The 16,647-nt window shown below is 35.0% G+C and overlaps 1 protein-coding gene across 1 annotated transcript; it reads left to right on the forward strand.

Moving 5' to 3' along the window:
- Positions 1-4,627: 4,627 nt before the first annotated feature.
- On the forward strand, positions 4,628-10,181 carry LOC119641895 (putative gustatory receptor 28b). Its single transcript, XM_038040785.1, has 4 exons — positions 4,628-5,480; positions 9,345-9,746; positions 9,816-9,974; positions 10,047-10,181. Exons 1-4 carry the CDS (start codon positions 4,836-4,838, stop codon positions 10,179-10,181), a joined length of 1,341 nt encoding a protein of 446 aa, XP_037896713.1. The 5' UTR covers positions 4,628-4,835.
- The last annotated feature ends 6,466 nt before the right edge of the window (positions 10,182-16,647 follow it).

Raw genomic sequence — 16,647 nt, forward strand, 5'->3', positions numbered from 1 at the left:
CATTAAGGGACTTATTAATAATTTTGATGAACTCCGTACACTCATAACTGATTTTGTTCCAACCTTTTTATCGCTTCAAGAAACCAATTGTAGAAGCTCTTTTAATCCTATTCCACCCAAATTATATACTGGATACTTCACGAATGCTGATCAAAACTCATATTCCAAACAAGGAGTAGGTGTTTTTATAAAATCAAGTATACTTCACAAACGAATAAATTTAAGCTCAAATATACAAGCCGTAGCGATACAAATAATGTTAAATATAAAATTTACAGTGCTTTCGCTCTATATTCCACCTTCGCAATCGTTTTCTCAGCAAGAACTCTACAATTTATTCTCCGTACTTTCCCCCCCATTAATTATATGCGGCGATTTCAACAGCTGGAATACCATCTGGGGCTCAACAGTGAACAACACTCGCGGTACTGTTTTAGAAAAGGCTCTCACTCAACGCAATATGTGCATTTTAAATGTTGGGAAAGCACTTTTCAGCTCATCACATCTCTCCGGGTGATTTAACATGTTGCCCTCCGTCACTTCTTCCTTTAGTTTCCTGGTCTATTTCTGATGATCTACATAATAGTGATCACTTTCCAATCATAGTCGATCTTAACCTTTGAAAATCCTCTGTTAGTCAGTCCTCTGTTCAAAGCCATTTAACGGAAACTGCAACCATGATGCTGCTATTATGTCTAAAGCGATTCGCACGGCTGCTCATCTCTCTATTCCTCAATCCAATAGTTTTTTAAACGAGTTTCCCGGCACCGCTTGAAAAGATGTCCTGATCAGAATCACTTGTTATTATACAAAAAGGCCAATGCTCTATTCAGGAAAGAATTACGGAAATCAAAAGCACTTAGTTTCGAACTTTTCTCGAGACGAATTCACAGAAATACATCAATGAAAGTTGTCTGGAACAAAATCAACAGACTTAATGGGACTTCAAACCTGAACGAAATTTCTGCCATCTGCACTCCCAATGGAACTTTAACAGACGCAGATGAGATTTCTAATTACTATGGAAAAGTGTGGTGTGAATACTCATCTGACAGCAACTTCTCCAGTGCTTTCATCGAAAATAAAAGGACTCCAATATCTCTTTCAAATTGTATTGACAGATGTGCCATGTTCTTGGAAAATTGCATATCCACCTTAGAACTTGGAAGTTGTCTGTCCAATTTGAAGGGGAGGACACCTCGTCTAGACCGCATCTCATACCAAATGATCAGTGCTATGCCCAAGTCTAGTAAAAAGAAATTACTGGACCTAAATAATACGGCATTTATGACTGGCCATATACCCTACATGTGGAAACTGGCAACAGTTGTTCCAATTCCAAAGTCAAAAAATGTCTCCACCGCATCAGATTATCGCCCAATTTCTCTTTTATCTTGCCTCTCTAAGGTATTAGAGCAGATTATGGCATCTAGATTATCTTGGTTTCTTGAGTCCAAGAACCTAATAACAAAGCAACAAGTTGGTTTCAAGCGGGGTAGAGGATGCATCGACGCTCTGTTACATATTGATTATTTCACAAGCAAAGCAATTTCCGAACGAAATCACGTAACAATTCTCCTAATTGATTTTGCAAAAGCATTTGACAGAGTTGGTCTTCATGTTATTTTAAGACTTTTGAAATCATGGAATGTTGGACCCAAATTCTTCAACTACATCAAATCATTCATGTCGCATCGGCGGTTTAAAGTTAGAATTAACAACTATCTCTCTGCTTCCTTTCCGCTAATGAATGGCATTCCACAAGGATCTCCTTTTCTGTCACGCTTTCTCAGATCGCTTTCGATGAAATTAGCAAAATTCTTTGATCGAACATGGTCTCCAATCAGACGATGTATACATTTTAACAAAAGAAAAAGGTAGCATGAAGGCAGTCAACATCCTAGAACCCACTGGACGGGAGGTCTCCACATGGGCAAACCCGTCAGACGCTAAAATTTCTATGCAAGAATCAGAAAAAGTGGACATTTATCGAAAGCAGATATTAGATGCAAGAAATCTACTGATGTGTATTAATGACTTACCAGTACTAAACGTTCAGACGCTATTCTCGGGCTGACGTTTTCCATCAAATGTCGTTGAAAAACACACTGTTTTCGGGTAAAACATTCGATTTTAACAATAGTAAATTTCATACAAAACGGTGCTTTGAAAAGCCATACGCATATTAACACTATTGCTTATCTTACTAAAAAGCTTGTTTTATGTAAGATTAACTATGCTTTCATAATTTATAGCAATAGCTGCAAATCTAATGTCAACATTCTTCAACCGGTCTCTCCCGAAGCCGTCAAAGCAAGTTGCTATGCTTTTCGGACAAAGCCCATGAATAATATTATAATTGAAACTGGTCTCCCAGCTTTAGAAAATAGACTTTATGAGTTAAAAGCTGAAATCGTCCCTAAGCTTCTTAATTAAAACAAAATTCTCGGTGAAATTGTGAGAAACATTATTATTGCCAAGAAAATTCGAAAGTCACAATCTGCAATTGAACATTACTTGTACATCGCAAAGGAATTAAACATTTCCTTGTAAATTTTCCGCTATTTTGAAGTTAAACCTCCATGGATTTTGAAACACGACTTCTTTGACTTTTCGATGCCTATGCACAAGAAAGAAGATACTTCAAACAACGTCTTTAGGAAAAAATCCAAGTACTGGAGAGTAACGTTTGGAACCTTTAATACACAAATGGCTTAAAATCTTCCGGTCTGCCACCTACTTGTGGTGTGGTTGATGCTTCAGGACAGGTTCTTCTCAACCACATAATTCACCAAAGTGCTTCAACTTTCACAACCGAAACCACAGCTGTCTTTCACGCTGCGAACGTTTCCCATAAAGACAAACCCAAAACCGTCGTTGTTACTCCTAATTTCTCTAGAAAGCTATTCGGAACCCTTCGACTTCGAGATAGAGCACCATCAACAAATTAAGGAATGCGATTACAACACCCGGGGAAAAAATTAAGATGATTTGGTACCAAGTAATATCGGTTTATTTGTAAATGAGGAAGCTGGTCTAGCGGGGAAGTATTCTGCTTGTTCATCTCTAATCTTAGACGACGTTATGGAAAAGCTTGGTCTTCAAAGCTACGTTGAAATAAAAGTTAAAGAGTAAATTATAGAAGGAAATCTACGATACCGTCATCGGCGTCGCTCTTTTATTATCCATCATTTAATTCCATCTTTATATCCAACAAACTTTGAAAAAAGAAAATCCAAACCTTTTCGAGAATTCGCCTTGGCCGTAAAATTGCAACCCACCAATGGATCTTGAAGAAGTCTTACTCCCCAATCTGCAATTGTGGAAAATTCTCACTATAAAGCACATTTTCTTTGACTACCTTAACTTTTCCTTGGCTAGAAGTGTTGTGTTGAAGCGACTAATCATGGACATTCTACAATTAGTTACAGAACTGAACTTCAATATAATGCATTACTTTGTTAAAATTACTAGGCTCAATCTCTAATATACTTTTATAAATTAGAGCCGACAGCCTGTGTTGCTAGTGCTCAATGTCTTTTTCTTTTAGTCTAAGAATTTATTTCATTAGTCTAAAATTATAATAATAACAATAATTATAACAATAATAATAGTAGATACCGTATGAAATTGCTGCTTTTTCTTGATTACTTCCAAACATTCAGTAGTAAACGAAGCCATCAAAAGTTGTAATATTTTAAAGCGATTATTCTTGACGTGATCACGATCCTATATTGAAAATTTTATTTATTTCACCCTCTCAAGATGAGTGTCTCTTAGAACGCGAAAGTGCAATATAAAATGGTAAAAATTGACTACGCTTATCCCATTTAAATTTTAATTCTTTTTCCAACACCTTCATAGCTTCAAAACATTTTTGATGATTTTCAAATTCGGAATGCAACTAAGCATTTTCGCCTGTTCGTCTGTACATCTGACCAACTTTGGAGTATCTGTTCTCCCAAAAGTGGTGATATCGCCTAAAAATTTGCAAAAGAATTTGGAAACAACCAAAACCGATCAAAGGACACGCCTACAACGTGCACACGCCTACGTAACTGTGAACTTTTGCTTGTTACTCATAAAGTGCAATACCATTAAAACTTTCACTTTTATTTTAAAAACCTCACGCCCACCCGGTATTATAGGATACGAAAGTGTACTTCCCTTCCTTTATTGGAACGGTGATGTGTATAAACTGTTCTTATTTGTTCAAAATTGCTTATGACTCTATGCAACTTTATGCGTCTACGTACGAAAATATCTTCGGACTGAAAGTTAAGAAAAAATTTTTATACCTGTTGTACATGCTTTAAGTGAATCAAATGCGCTTGAAGTACACGGAATGATATCAATTTTCAATATTCTAGATTAGATAGATATAATTTATTGCACAAGAACATTTACTACGACGGAAGTTATGAAATTATTAGACTTCATACAAATAGACGTTCGCCGCAAGTGTGCTTTAGTGACCCCAACGCTTTCATGTGTTGAAGGCACAAGTCTACTTCAAACAACAAGCAATGGCTAAGTTTAACTGGAATAATGCGCAATGTTAAGGCGAAATTTGAAACGAGTGGCGTGGTTGATTTGCAGTAATGTGTCTTGAAATTAAAAATCTATTAAATAAATATAAACGAATAGCAGCAGAAATTTTTATATCCTATTGCTGCAATAATAAACGAATTGCAGCAGTTGAAAGAAAGCCAATATGATGATAATCTTTTGATAAGTGGATTTAGTACAACTTCTTTATCACAGTGAATAAGATAAAAATTTTTCAAGGATTTTTGCTAATAAAGAAAAGTAAATATAAGCGCATCCACTTGACAATGTCTACGAAATTTCAACATTTACGTCAGCATTTCATCTCGCATCAGGTGTTTGAAGCTTTGCAGCCTTTGTTTTTCATCACCTTTCTCTATGGTTTAACACCGTTTCGCGTAACAACAAATAAAGGAGGTGAAAAAAGTATAAAAATGTCGACGTTCGGGTTCATCAATATCGCTCTCTATATTCTGCTGTATGGCAGCTGCTACGTAATCTCATTACTACGAGAGGAATCGGTCGCTGGGTACTTTTTCCGCAACAAAATTTCCGATGTCGGTAATACAATGCAAATCTGCAATGGTCTCATAACAGGCACTGTTATATATATATCGGCCGTAACTCAACGCAGCAAAATGTTACGTGTCATCGCTACATTACATAATTTAGATAAAAACTTCGCTAATATTGGCATTAAAGTTAAATATTCGCGTATTTATCGTTTTTCTATTGTTATGTTAACATTTAAAAGTCTGGTGATTGGTGTTTATTTTATGGGTGTTTATCGTCTCTTAATGTCCATGAATATTACGCCGTCATTTACTGTGTGTGTTACATTTTTTCTCCAACATTCTGTATTATTTCTGGCAATTTGCTTATTTTGTTTTGTGGCGCGCAGTTTTGAACGTCGTTTGGTTATACTTAATAAGGTAAGCATATAAGAGTGTCATTATCGTTGTGCAACTCTTTGCAGTCCCCTCTGCTGCATTGACACAAAATTTTTTTTAATTACAGTGAGCAAAAATGTTAGACCTCTTGAGAAAATTTCTAATTTTAGCAATCAGAAGCATCTCTTCGGTTTGGCCAGACTCTTTTTACTCGTCGGCCCGTACACGTTATCCTGCGAAGTGTGAAAAGATACAATTCGTTTAAGCGTATAATTAGATACAAGCATATCTGATCAGAACTGTTTACAGTAAGTGCGCAAATGAGCCTTCGAATTTTTCTGATCAACAAAAAAGTAAGAATTTCGGTAAAACATGTATTATTCGAACCAACGTACATCACTAGTTATGCGTTTCTGCTATCTCTCTAAGAACACATGAAGACCGCGACAACGCGACGACGTGTCTTTCGACATAAACCAATCATCCAAGCAATTTTACTCTTTTTGCTGAATGAGTACAGCCCGGCCAAGATATGCGTCATCAGGTGAAAAAACAAGCCGATGCGATAAGAAATTAGCGTGTCGATGATGTCGTGGAAGATGCCAGTGTAATGGCTATTTCATTGAAAAATCACTCATTCTCGTCTCTTCTTACATCCCTGCCATTAGTTAAACGATGCATTGTTCAAATTGAACACTGTACACGTATTGCACCAAATGCAGAGTATTGGTTTCTTTACAAAGTACTTTGGTCATATCGTGGATAATGAATGATGCGTCTGTGACTATAAGGTCAAAACACAAGACTACTTTGCCAGGAAAAATCTGATGCAGGAAGCCCAGCAGAAAGCCCTCAGAAATTATAGAGAACACTTGCCTTGTAAATATCACAGAAACAATACTGATAGTAATGATTTATGGGCTTACAGTAGCCGAAAATATGAGTTATATCTTTAATGAGCAAACCATTTGGTAAAGAAAATTCAAAATAAAGTCGGCTATGAGAAATACTATTTGTTTTATTAGTACCAATAGGTTACACGGCCTGCTTAATATAGTGTAGGATAAAATTCCATCAAATAACAGTTTTCTTGAAAGCTGCGAAAGCGTTGAGGACTGCAAGTTTTCTGTGGAAGTTTATCTCCAAATGGAAGACGTATGGCAGATCGTAAAAGGAGATGAAGTTAAAGAAGAAAATCTCATCCAAGAAAAGGCGGAATTAATGTTGATGATAAATAAGACAACATATTCCTACATTGGCGAACGCAAGACTACATATGAAATGTGGAATACACTCTGCGGCTTTTTCGAGAAAGTTGGTTTAGCACGAGGTGTCAGCCTTTTGCTTTATGCGCACGAAATTCTTACAACAGCATGTAAATTGAGAGGCGCTGCGCTTAAGCCAGACGAGGAATGGATAGGTTTGATAGAAGAACCTAAACACAAAAAAACCTAAATTTATGCTCAATTGCAGCTAGTTATCAATATAAATTATGTGATTGGTTTGTTTACAGCTAAGGAAGTAATCTTCTTCGCCATAAGAGTAACGATATAATTATCGCAGATAATTGGACAATGCATGCAGAAGCGATCGATACGATTCAAACAGCGATAAAAGTTGATTTTAAAAAAGAAACTGTGACATACGAACAGGTGCGGGATGAAAAGTTTCTAATCCAACCGGAAATGTAATTGCTACCGGTAGGCATGACAACGGTATAGTCCAACTGAATGCGGGCATAGATTCAACAAATACATGAATGACCAAAATGAGTGATTTTCAATTACAGCACCAAGCCACGGGACATGTAGACAATTAAGTTCTAACAAAGATAGTTTTGGGTGCTATTAAAAGTGTCAAGTTTACTATGAGTCAAGTGAAATAAGTTGCCGACGACGATGTCTTTATAATAACCATCAATAACTTCGCAAGTTGAACGTTTCAATCAAAGAGAAGATCATTCCTTGACATTTTTGTTTTCTGGAGTTGATTTTCCAATCATGGTATAATAACGCATTATAAAGTTGCTTACGCTCTCACCGACAAAGTTTTCTTTCATATCTTAGCTGAATTGATCGATGTTTTTATTTCAAGACCGTTTTCCACTATCCCAATATATAGTGTAATATGGCCAATCAGGGAGATGTTCCCGTTTCGTGAACTCAGTATTGCCCGCTTTTCCTACTTTCAGAGACTTTTTTCTTCGGAACGTGTCATCAGCGAGTACAATGTTCTCGTGCTTTATTGAACTGATAAGTCGCCGTAACAGTGGTGCTTCTGACCAGATACTGGCTGCCTACTATTACATTAAAGCGCAATGCAGTATCGGCACCGTTGAAGCTGTTTTCATGCTGTAAAGTATTGGTCCGTGCCCGCTTTGCAATGTGTTTGTTATCAAACGTAGAGCTATGACTTGTATTAAACAGTTGTGGTTAATAACCTGTCAACTGTCAATAATAACCTCTCAACTTTCTTTTTAAAAATTAATTTAAAATTATAAGAAACTATAACAAACTGACAACTCTTCGCTTTTCTGTTCATAATCAGCAAAACAAATAAAAGGTATAAAATCACTTTGCACTCTTTAAACAAGTTTTAGTGATTCGTAAGCCTTGCAACATTGTTCTGTTGTTTCTGTATTAAATGACTTTTTGGCGTGATTTTATTAAACCGAGTGATTCGTATGCGGCAGAACAAACTTTACTATGGACAACTTTCCTAATGGGTCTAACACCAATAAGAATATCGTCATCCGAACGTGACGGCGAGCGTAATATTTATATTTCGCGGATCGGTTATATTATTAGTATCGTTCAAGTGCTTTTTTTTTTATATTCATTTATTTATTCCTTTTTAATGGATGAATCGATTGTTGGATATTTTTTCAAAACTGAAATATCCCAAGTCGGCGATGTATTGCAAAAATTTATTGGCATGAGTGGGATGTTAATATTATTTGGTGTTAGTTTATATAAAACTAATGATTTAATGGAATTATACCATGTGGTAGCCAAAATCGATAATCAATTCCTGGGTGTAGGCGTTGAATTTAACTATCGCTTCATTATGAAATTTCGCCATTCCAAGTTAATGTTTATCATTAGCATTTGTTCAATTTACATTGGCGGGAGCTTTTGGATGTTGTTCCATAATAATGTTTGGCCCACATTTCAAGCTATTGTAGCTTTTTTTGTACCACATATCTTCTTATTAAGTGTCGTAACATTAAATGTTGCGTTCATTATGCGGTTTACTCAACATTACGATTTAATTAACAAGGTAAACCACTTCTAAGGTAAACTCAATTTATAAAATAATGTGTAATGTGAACTATGACAAAACCTTTGTTTAACTGTTAAGTTATTTCAACAACAAATAACAGTTGCAGGCTTTTCTAAACACTCGTGCGTGTTTTAAAAATAAATTTTCGAGAAGTTACAGTTGGGCAGGGTCCAGATTTACACATTCTATGCTGCTTACACTTTTGTCGTCCCTTCTGAATTTTCCACGTTTATTTTCCACGTCAGAATGTAAATTTTTTCTTGGTCACTTACAAGGTTTTTGTCGAGAAACATTAAAACTAGCAAGTTTTTTCTAAAAACAGAATTATTAAATCGTAAAAACGATCAGTGTATAATTTTCATCAAAACAAAAGGTGAACGCATGGACACACAAGACGACGTGTTGTAGAACAAACTCTATTGAAAATGGTCCATATAGGACCACGTTTCAACTATTTCTCATATGATTTTAATAAGTCGTATATGAATAGCTGCATTAATCGAAGTGGAGTCATTTAATGATTCGGCGCGGCCCACTACAGTGTTTTTGCTTGTTAATCTTTTGCATGTAAACCTATTTGCAATAGAGAAACTAAAAACTTTTGTTCTCTTTTCTTGTTCACAGGTCCTTAAGAATCTCCGCCATCAATGGGAAACGCGCAGCATTAAAACTATTAGTCATAAACAAAAGTCTTTACAATGCTTAGATTCTTTTTCTATGTACACTATAGTTTCGAAGAATCCCTGTGACGTTATACAGGAATCTATGGAAATTCATCAACTTATATGCGAGGCTGCATCGACAGCTAATAAATATTTTACCTATCAGCTGTTAACCATAATATCAATAGCTTTTTTGATAATCGTCTTCGATGCCTATTATGTTTTGGAAACGTTGTTAGGCAAAACGAAACGCGAAAGCAAATTTAAGACGATAGAATTTGTCACATTTTTTTCTTGTCAAATGATACTATATTTGATTGCTATTATTTCCATTGTGGAGGGTAGCAATCGCGCCATAAAAAAGGTAAATAAAGACCTACATTTGATTGACTAAGAAGCGTAAATTTGAACCGTCAATTAATTTCTTTTGTAGAGCGAAAAAACAGGTAGTATTGTTCACGCTTTACTAAATAAAGCAAAGTCGCCTGACGTTAAAGAGAAATTACAGCAATTTTCTATGCAGCTGTTGCATCTAAAGATAAGTTTTACCGCTGCTGGCTTATTCAATATTGATCGCTCTCTATATTTTACGGTAATGAAATAAAATTTTCATAAATATAAAAAGCACTTTAATAAAATGTTTTTTAAAATTTTTGTTTCATAGATCAGCGGAGCTTTAACAACTTATTTAATAATATTATTACAATTCACTACGAACTCTTCGCCAGCATTATCAAGTGATTGTACCTTAAACTCCCCCGGGCTTCCGCCAATTCCTATAAATTTTACATCAAATTGAACGTGCTTTCACTCTGATTACATAAATCGAGAAGCGTGTACATTTTTTTTCATTTTATTTTAGTTATTTTCATATATCTAATATATCTATATATATTAGTTTGGGGAAAAAGAAATGCGTTATTTTTTCGGTAGATGGCTGCACTGATAGATTTCTCGTAAAGTATCGATCAAACAATTTCAGATTTATGCTCGTTGGAAAGGTGACATTTCGCAGTAAAAAAAATTATTTTGCTGTTTTTTGTTTGGTGCATTCAGTTGTGAGTTACAGCGTGTTAAAAATGGAAGTTAACAAGCGGTGAAGCACCTCAAACGGCCAGGAAGGTTTTGCTATGCATTCGGTGGGACTGGAAGGGGATTATTTATTATGAGTTGCTTCCATATGGCCAAACGCTAAATTCTAATCTCTACTGTCCACAACTGGACCGTTTGAAGATAGCGATTGACCAGAAACGGCCAGAATTGGCCAACAGGAGAGGTGTCCTGTTTCACCAGGACAACGCTAGGCCACACACATTTACAGTGACTCGCCAGAAACTTCGGGAGCTTGGTTGGGAAGTTTTAATGCATCCGCCATACAGTCCGGACTTGGCATCAAGCGATTATCATCTTTTTCTTGCATTGCAAAATTTCTTTAATGATAAAAAATTGGAATCTAGGGAGGATTGTGAAAATCGACTACTAGAGTTTTTTGCAAATAGAGGCCAGGACTTCTATGAGAGAGGCATTTTGAAGTTACCTTTAAAATGACAACAAATCATATAACAAAACGGTGCATATTTGACCCAAATCGGACAATCCGAAGCATGTTAAATAAAGTCCTGAAGTTCATATAAAAATAATGGATTTCTTTTTCCCCAAACTAATATATAGTTTGTCTGGCATGTGTTTAATTATTGTTCAATAAATTTGTTTCGAAAATAGTTTTTTCTTACGTTTTATGAAAAGAGTATAAATACTAGACGCATCGCAGCTACGGGTGTTAATCATCTTTTAATATTAGCTTCGCTCATTGAAATAATATATTCTATCTATAAAGGCACAGATAATTACGTCTACATTATCACTTGAGGACTTTTGACAACACGTACAGTATTCTTTGGCATACGTTGGCTTTGTAGACTTCTTGTATACTTAGTAACATAGAAGTTCACAAATAAACATCGGAGAAGATTATTTTTTTATTGCAGTTTTGGCTGTCATTACAATATAGAGCTACAACGTCTTTCATAGCCAAAATTTCAAACCAAATTTTTACTAACGCACTTATGGAACCTATCTAGCGACATCTACAAATTTTAATTGACTAAAAGCAAGTTGACGCTTTAATGCTACTAATATCAGAACTAAATTAAAAATTATGTACGTTCGGAATATTGATTAAGCATGGTTTTTGAAAAGATGAATCCCCCAACAAAGAGAAATAGGTAATCAGAGTATTGAATAAAATAAAAAGAAGAATATTTAAAACTAAAGAAAAATAATTGGAAACAATGAAAACTCGGCTTGTTGTATCATATATATGGATTCATCAGAATGCATCTAGAACTAATATGCGGAGAAAATAGTTGGTCTGAAGAAAATTGGGCGCACGAATAAAGATCAACTCACATTGGTGGCGGAGGCATCTACTTCATTAGCAGACCACTGTTCAACCATACCAAGTGCGGCGACCACTTAAACAAAATTTATAGAATAGACAAATACACTTTAGAGTCAATCCTATACATGTAATTTACAGTCTCCTGACCATTTTCTTTTTGTCTTCCCTTAACAAATTTATTCGCTAATTCTTGCGAACACTCGGCCACTTTTTGTATTCTTCGCTCTGATTATTTGACAAATTATAACAATTTCTCTCTGTTTCAAAACTTGCCTAAATCTATATAAATATATTATATTTATCTAAAGATATATTATATTTATCTAAAGATTAAATTGCCAATCTATTCCAATTTTACTAATAGTTCGGATACAGGCACTCTGTTCGCTATTCTATTAGTTTGCTGTTTCACTAACATCATGTAGACTTATGCTTAAAACTACATATATTTTCGTGCACCTTCTACCGAAAAAGAAAACCCAAATTCATAAAACAATAATCATAACATTAACAAATCAAGAAAAAATTACAATAAAAATGATACTAATTAGAAGATAGCAATACCAATTATAAATCAAGAGGAAAAAATAAATAAATGAATAGAAGCTAAACTAAAGGAAATTCAATTATATCTTGGACGTTCCAGTTTGATGGCAGAGATATGACATACTTTTAGTTATTTTTGCATATTGCAAACACTTTTTTCCTCACACTTTGCTTTTATGTTACTCTTTTCGGCACTAGGAGCTTTATACTGATTTACGAAAATTTTCTTCAAAAAGCACATTTTTTTGGATGCGTAGGCGAATCGTTAGTAACCTCTTGACTAATTAAATTGATTAAGACGGCTATTCTCAGTATTCTTGCTGCTTTGTCGGTTTTATATACTTGGTTAAATGAGCCTAAGCTTGCCGTTATTGACAAATAAAGTTTGTTTTGCCAACATATCAATCCAGCCATTAAATGCAAACACACAAAGCGTATGAGAAAGATTTCTGATGTAGACAGCAGCATGGCAATAATTCCTAAAGAAAGTGAATCTAATATATTTGTTAAACGAGTAGAACATTTCGCGTTATTTGAAATGAACGTTAAGGCATTTTAATAGCCGGGCTAACTAAATTGATCCTTGATAAGTTTTAATACATCCTTTTTAGTTAGACATGTTGTCATTTTAGGGATAGCTAACGCTACTCTTCAAATAACCAATTTATCAATATACGTATAGGCTGTTATCATTATATATGAATGTCGCCCTCTCATTCGCGCAGTAAAGTATTGTCAACAAGCATTGTCTTAAAACAGAGATAGCGTGACAGCGGTCAGTCCTGTGCTATTAATAACTAAAATCGTAGAACGCGTTGAGCGGCTCATAGAGCAACGATATATAATATTTTTCAAGCGAAATAGTCTTCAATGATAGGGCACATTTTCATCTTGGGGGGTTGGTTAATCCGAAAATTTACGAGTAATTGTTGGCAAACGAATGTATCCACAACGTTTCACTGTTTTGTGTGGACCTTTGCCTGGAGCCGTTATCGACTTATTCGTTGAAAATGCCATTTCTCAAGCAATAGCAATTAGTGGAGATTGCTATCGCGTGCATTTTTTTTTTTTCAAGTTCTAATTTTAAAAAGTGCATGTGAACATCATATGAAGACGGTACTACCGACCATACCGTCCGGGTAAAAATTAATATGTCTGCGTCATTTCCTTCTTACTTGAATTTTGTGGCATCCCGCATAATGCCTCTACAGTATAGAGAAATAAAAGTTTAATATTGCTGAAAACGAACAAACAGTACAAGTAACTAAACAATAGTCCAAAAAATTTCACTAATAACTTAAAACACACGATAAACTTTGCTGTGTAATTTACCGCTCTATAGTTGATAATTTGTTGCTAGGAATGCAGCATTGGAACAAGTTTGATCCACAAAAAGTGAAATCACGTTGCTCGCGGATACAAATTTCTATCCCGGTCTCTAAAGTGTACATAGACAGAAATATATATATAATTTTGAATAAATTCGGGGAATAATAGAGGAATTCCAAACACACGACATTTGTGCTTCTAATGTTAAGAATACCGGTACGATGCGATCATTGAAAAATTTTAACTATATACGACATGAATTTTTGCTTTCCAAGAGTAGGCAAAAAGAAAAAAAAATTTATAGAGAGTTTGCTATTTAACTATGAAGTGAAATAAGACAACTTTGCCCTATAAAACTCGGCCTCAACTACAGTTTACCAATCCAGGCTTACCAATCGTAATCTCCTGTAGAATGTAGTTTGCGCTTTCGTTAAGAAGAAAATAAAATTACGGCTTTGTTTATAGTGCAAAGAAAACTTACCTACTAAACATTAGGAAAAATTTGATACACTGTAACAAAAATTTGAAATACGGATTTGTTAATGGTATGTACAGCCTTTGTGACAGCATTTTTAAGTACGAGAAACAACAAAAAACCGTATGCAGTAAACAGATGACTCGGGATGAAACCAAGAAACCGCAGCACTAAATAGCACATGCAGGAGATGGCAATTGGTATTAGAACTAAGTTCAAGGTTCGTAAAAGGAAAATTGATATTTTGATAAAATTGATAACGCGAGAGCACATGCCGCTACAAAGTGCCTGCTGCATAAGCTCATGTACTGTCAGCATTAATAAAAATTCTCTTGTAAAAAGTGCAAACGCACACTCACGCGAACGTAACGAAAACCCTTATTCTCATTTAAGTCTACATTTCATTGCTTTCCCGCACAAATGTCATAATCAGTACTTTCCATTTTTAATTAACTACTGTTAACTACTGTACGAAAGAACGATGTTGTCTCTGCACAAAAATTTTCAAATCATGTGTAAAAATCTGTAAATTAGCAAAGTTATCGTATCCTAACAAAAATATTGTAAACAAAAATATTCTTCAAACTAAATATTTGCGTGAGCAACTTGGTGCTTAACACAGTTTGGTACGAGCACATCTACAAATGATGGTGATGCTTCCGCATTTAAACTTGATATCCTAGCTGGTAATTTTATTCGCAAGTTTTTAAAATAAAATTCCGAGTCTTCCATTGATGCATGGCAGTTTCTACATAACAAACAAAATAAGCATGTATAGACGTTTCCACTTTCTATATCTATATATACCTATAAACTATAAATACTTTTGAAAAGCCCTGAGTCGATATAATCCTTTTCTCTTTCTGACATTCGCGATCACAAAGACTAGAGGAAAATATTTGTGTTGGAATTTATTTAACCTATGTTGACATACCGACTTTGATTTTAGTACGAGCTTAGTCAGCATTCATATTGTTACGAAATTCGCTTTTCTCCAAACGGTTCGAGAGAAGTAAAGAAAGGAAAAGAGACTTGGAGGCAGTGGCCGCAGCGTAGTCGGTGTGTGCCCAATATGTAAATATTACGTCTTTCTCGATTGAGCACTCGCTATATCTACGATCAAACTACTATTGACCGCACATAAAATTTGAACCTGTGAAAAGTGAGTTGGAAGTTCGGAAGTTTGCCTCTTTGTACGAAAAAATTTTAGCAATAAAATCTTGCTTTAAATGAGTTCTATGTTTTTAATATTGTTACGGAAATCCCAAATCCAGTTCATTCCAGCTAATTAAATGGAGGCCGATGAAAACGATTAGTGGAAAAACAGACAGGGAAAAACCAAGGGCACTTTCGCAAGCGCATTATGCAGCTGCCGGCCGACGAAAACGATTAGGGAAAAACTGGTATAGTAATATGCTTCTGAAAATGTATATAAATAGAGTATTTGTGAAAGGCAGAGTTACTAAAAAAAGAATTTTGAGTTGACCGGTCGAAACTATTGCCAAAAATAAATTATGAATAATGCTACATTTTGAGGAATATAATTGTGAATAAAAGAACTTTGAAGTGTATTTCTCTTGACCAAACTATCCGCGATCCAGTGACAGAAACTATAGCGAATTTTATAACAATATTTTTTGCGAGTGCGAGAAGTACCTAACCGCTATCAAAGTTTAGAGTCCAAGTTTAATCCTCACTGTTGCATGTAGCTGTAAACTTATATTTTTTCCATTTGTCAACTTTGCATTTGTGAAATAGCCTCATCAATAAGTTGCTGTATCAGGAACTGTTCGTATCGCAGACTTGTTTTCTCTTATTTGTTAACCAAACATTGTAATAATAAAAAAAAATTGAGGGAAGAAACAACAATTATATTTTAACATCGGCTACGTTGCAATTATGAGAAAAGTTCCATATGTATATATACAGACGTTTAGTTTTTTTTATGATACTTCATATGTTCCATGAACGCCCCTATATATTTGTACTGGGATTTTCAAATAAAGGAGAGAGTATGTACTATTGTTGCGACGTAGGTGTTTGTGTTTAAGAAATCGTAATGTATAGATTAGCATTTAAACGCATTCGGGATGGACAATACTTACCGTAACGAGAGGAACACGCTACATTTAGCTTAAATAGAAGGGCGTGAACGCTTATGAAATTCCTCTGCAATCAATTTGTATAAAAAATCACTCCACAAGTTTGTAAAAGTGGCCTTACCCAATGTCTTTGTTCTTTCTTTTTGGTGTTTTGCGATAGAATAGACTAAATGAGAAAATTCTACCAAATTATATTTACATTGACTAAGCTTAACCAAGATACAGTGACTAGAGAAGCGGTTAGGGACATTAAAGCTTATTTCACCAAGTAATGAAGGCGAGTCAATAGCACCATTTATTACTTTGATTACGAAGGAAATCCCAAGAACAAATCTACGTTGCTCGAGAGACGGTAAGGACAACAAAAGCAACCTATTTTCATAGAGGGGAAGAGAGGCAATCGGATCCCAAC

Source organism: Glossina fuscipes, unplaced genomic scaffold (assembly GCF_014805625.2).
Source record: "Glossina fuscipes isolate IAEA_lab_2018 unplaced genomic scaffold, Yale_Gfus_2 188, whole genome shotgun sequence".
Lineage (NCBI taxonomy): Eukaryota > Metazoa > Arthropoda > Insecta > Diptera > Glossinidae > Glossina > Glossina fuscipes.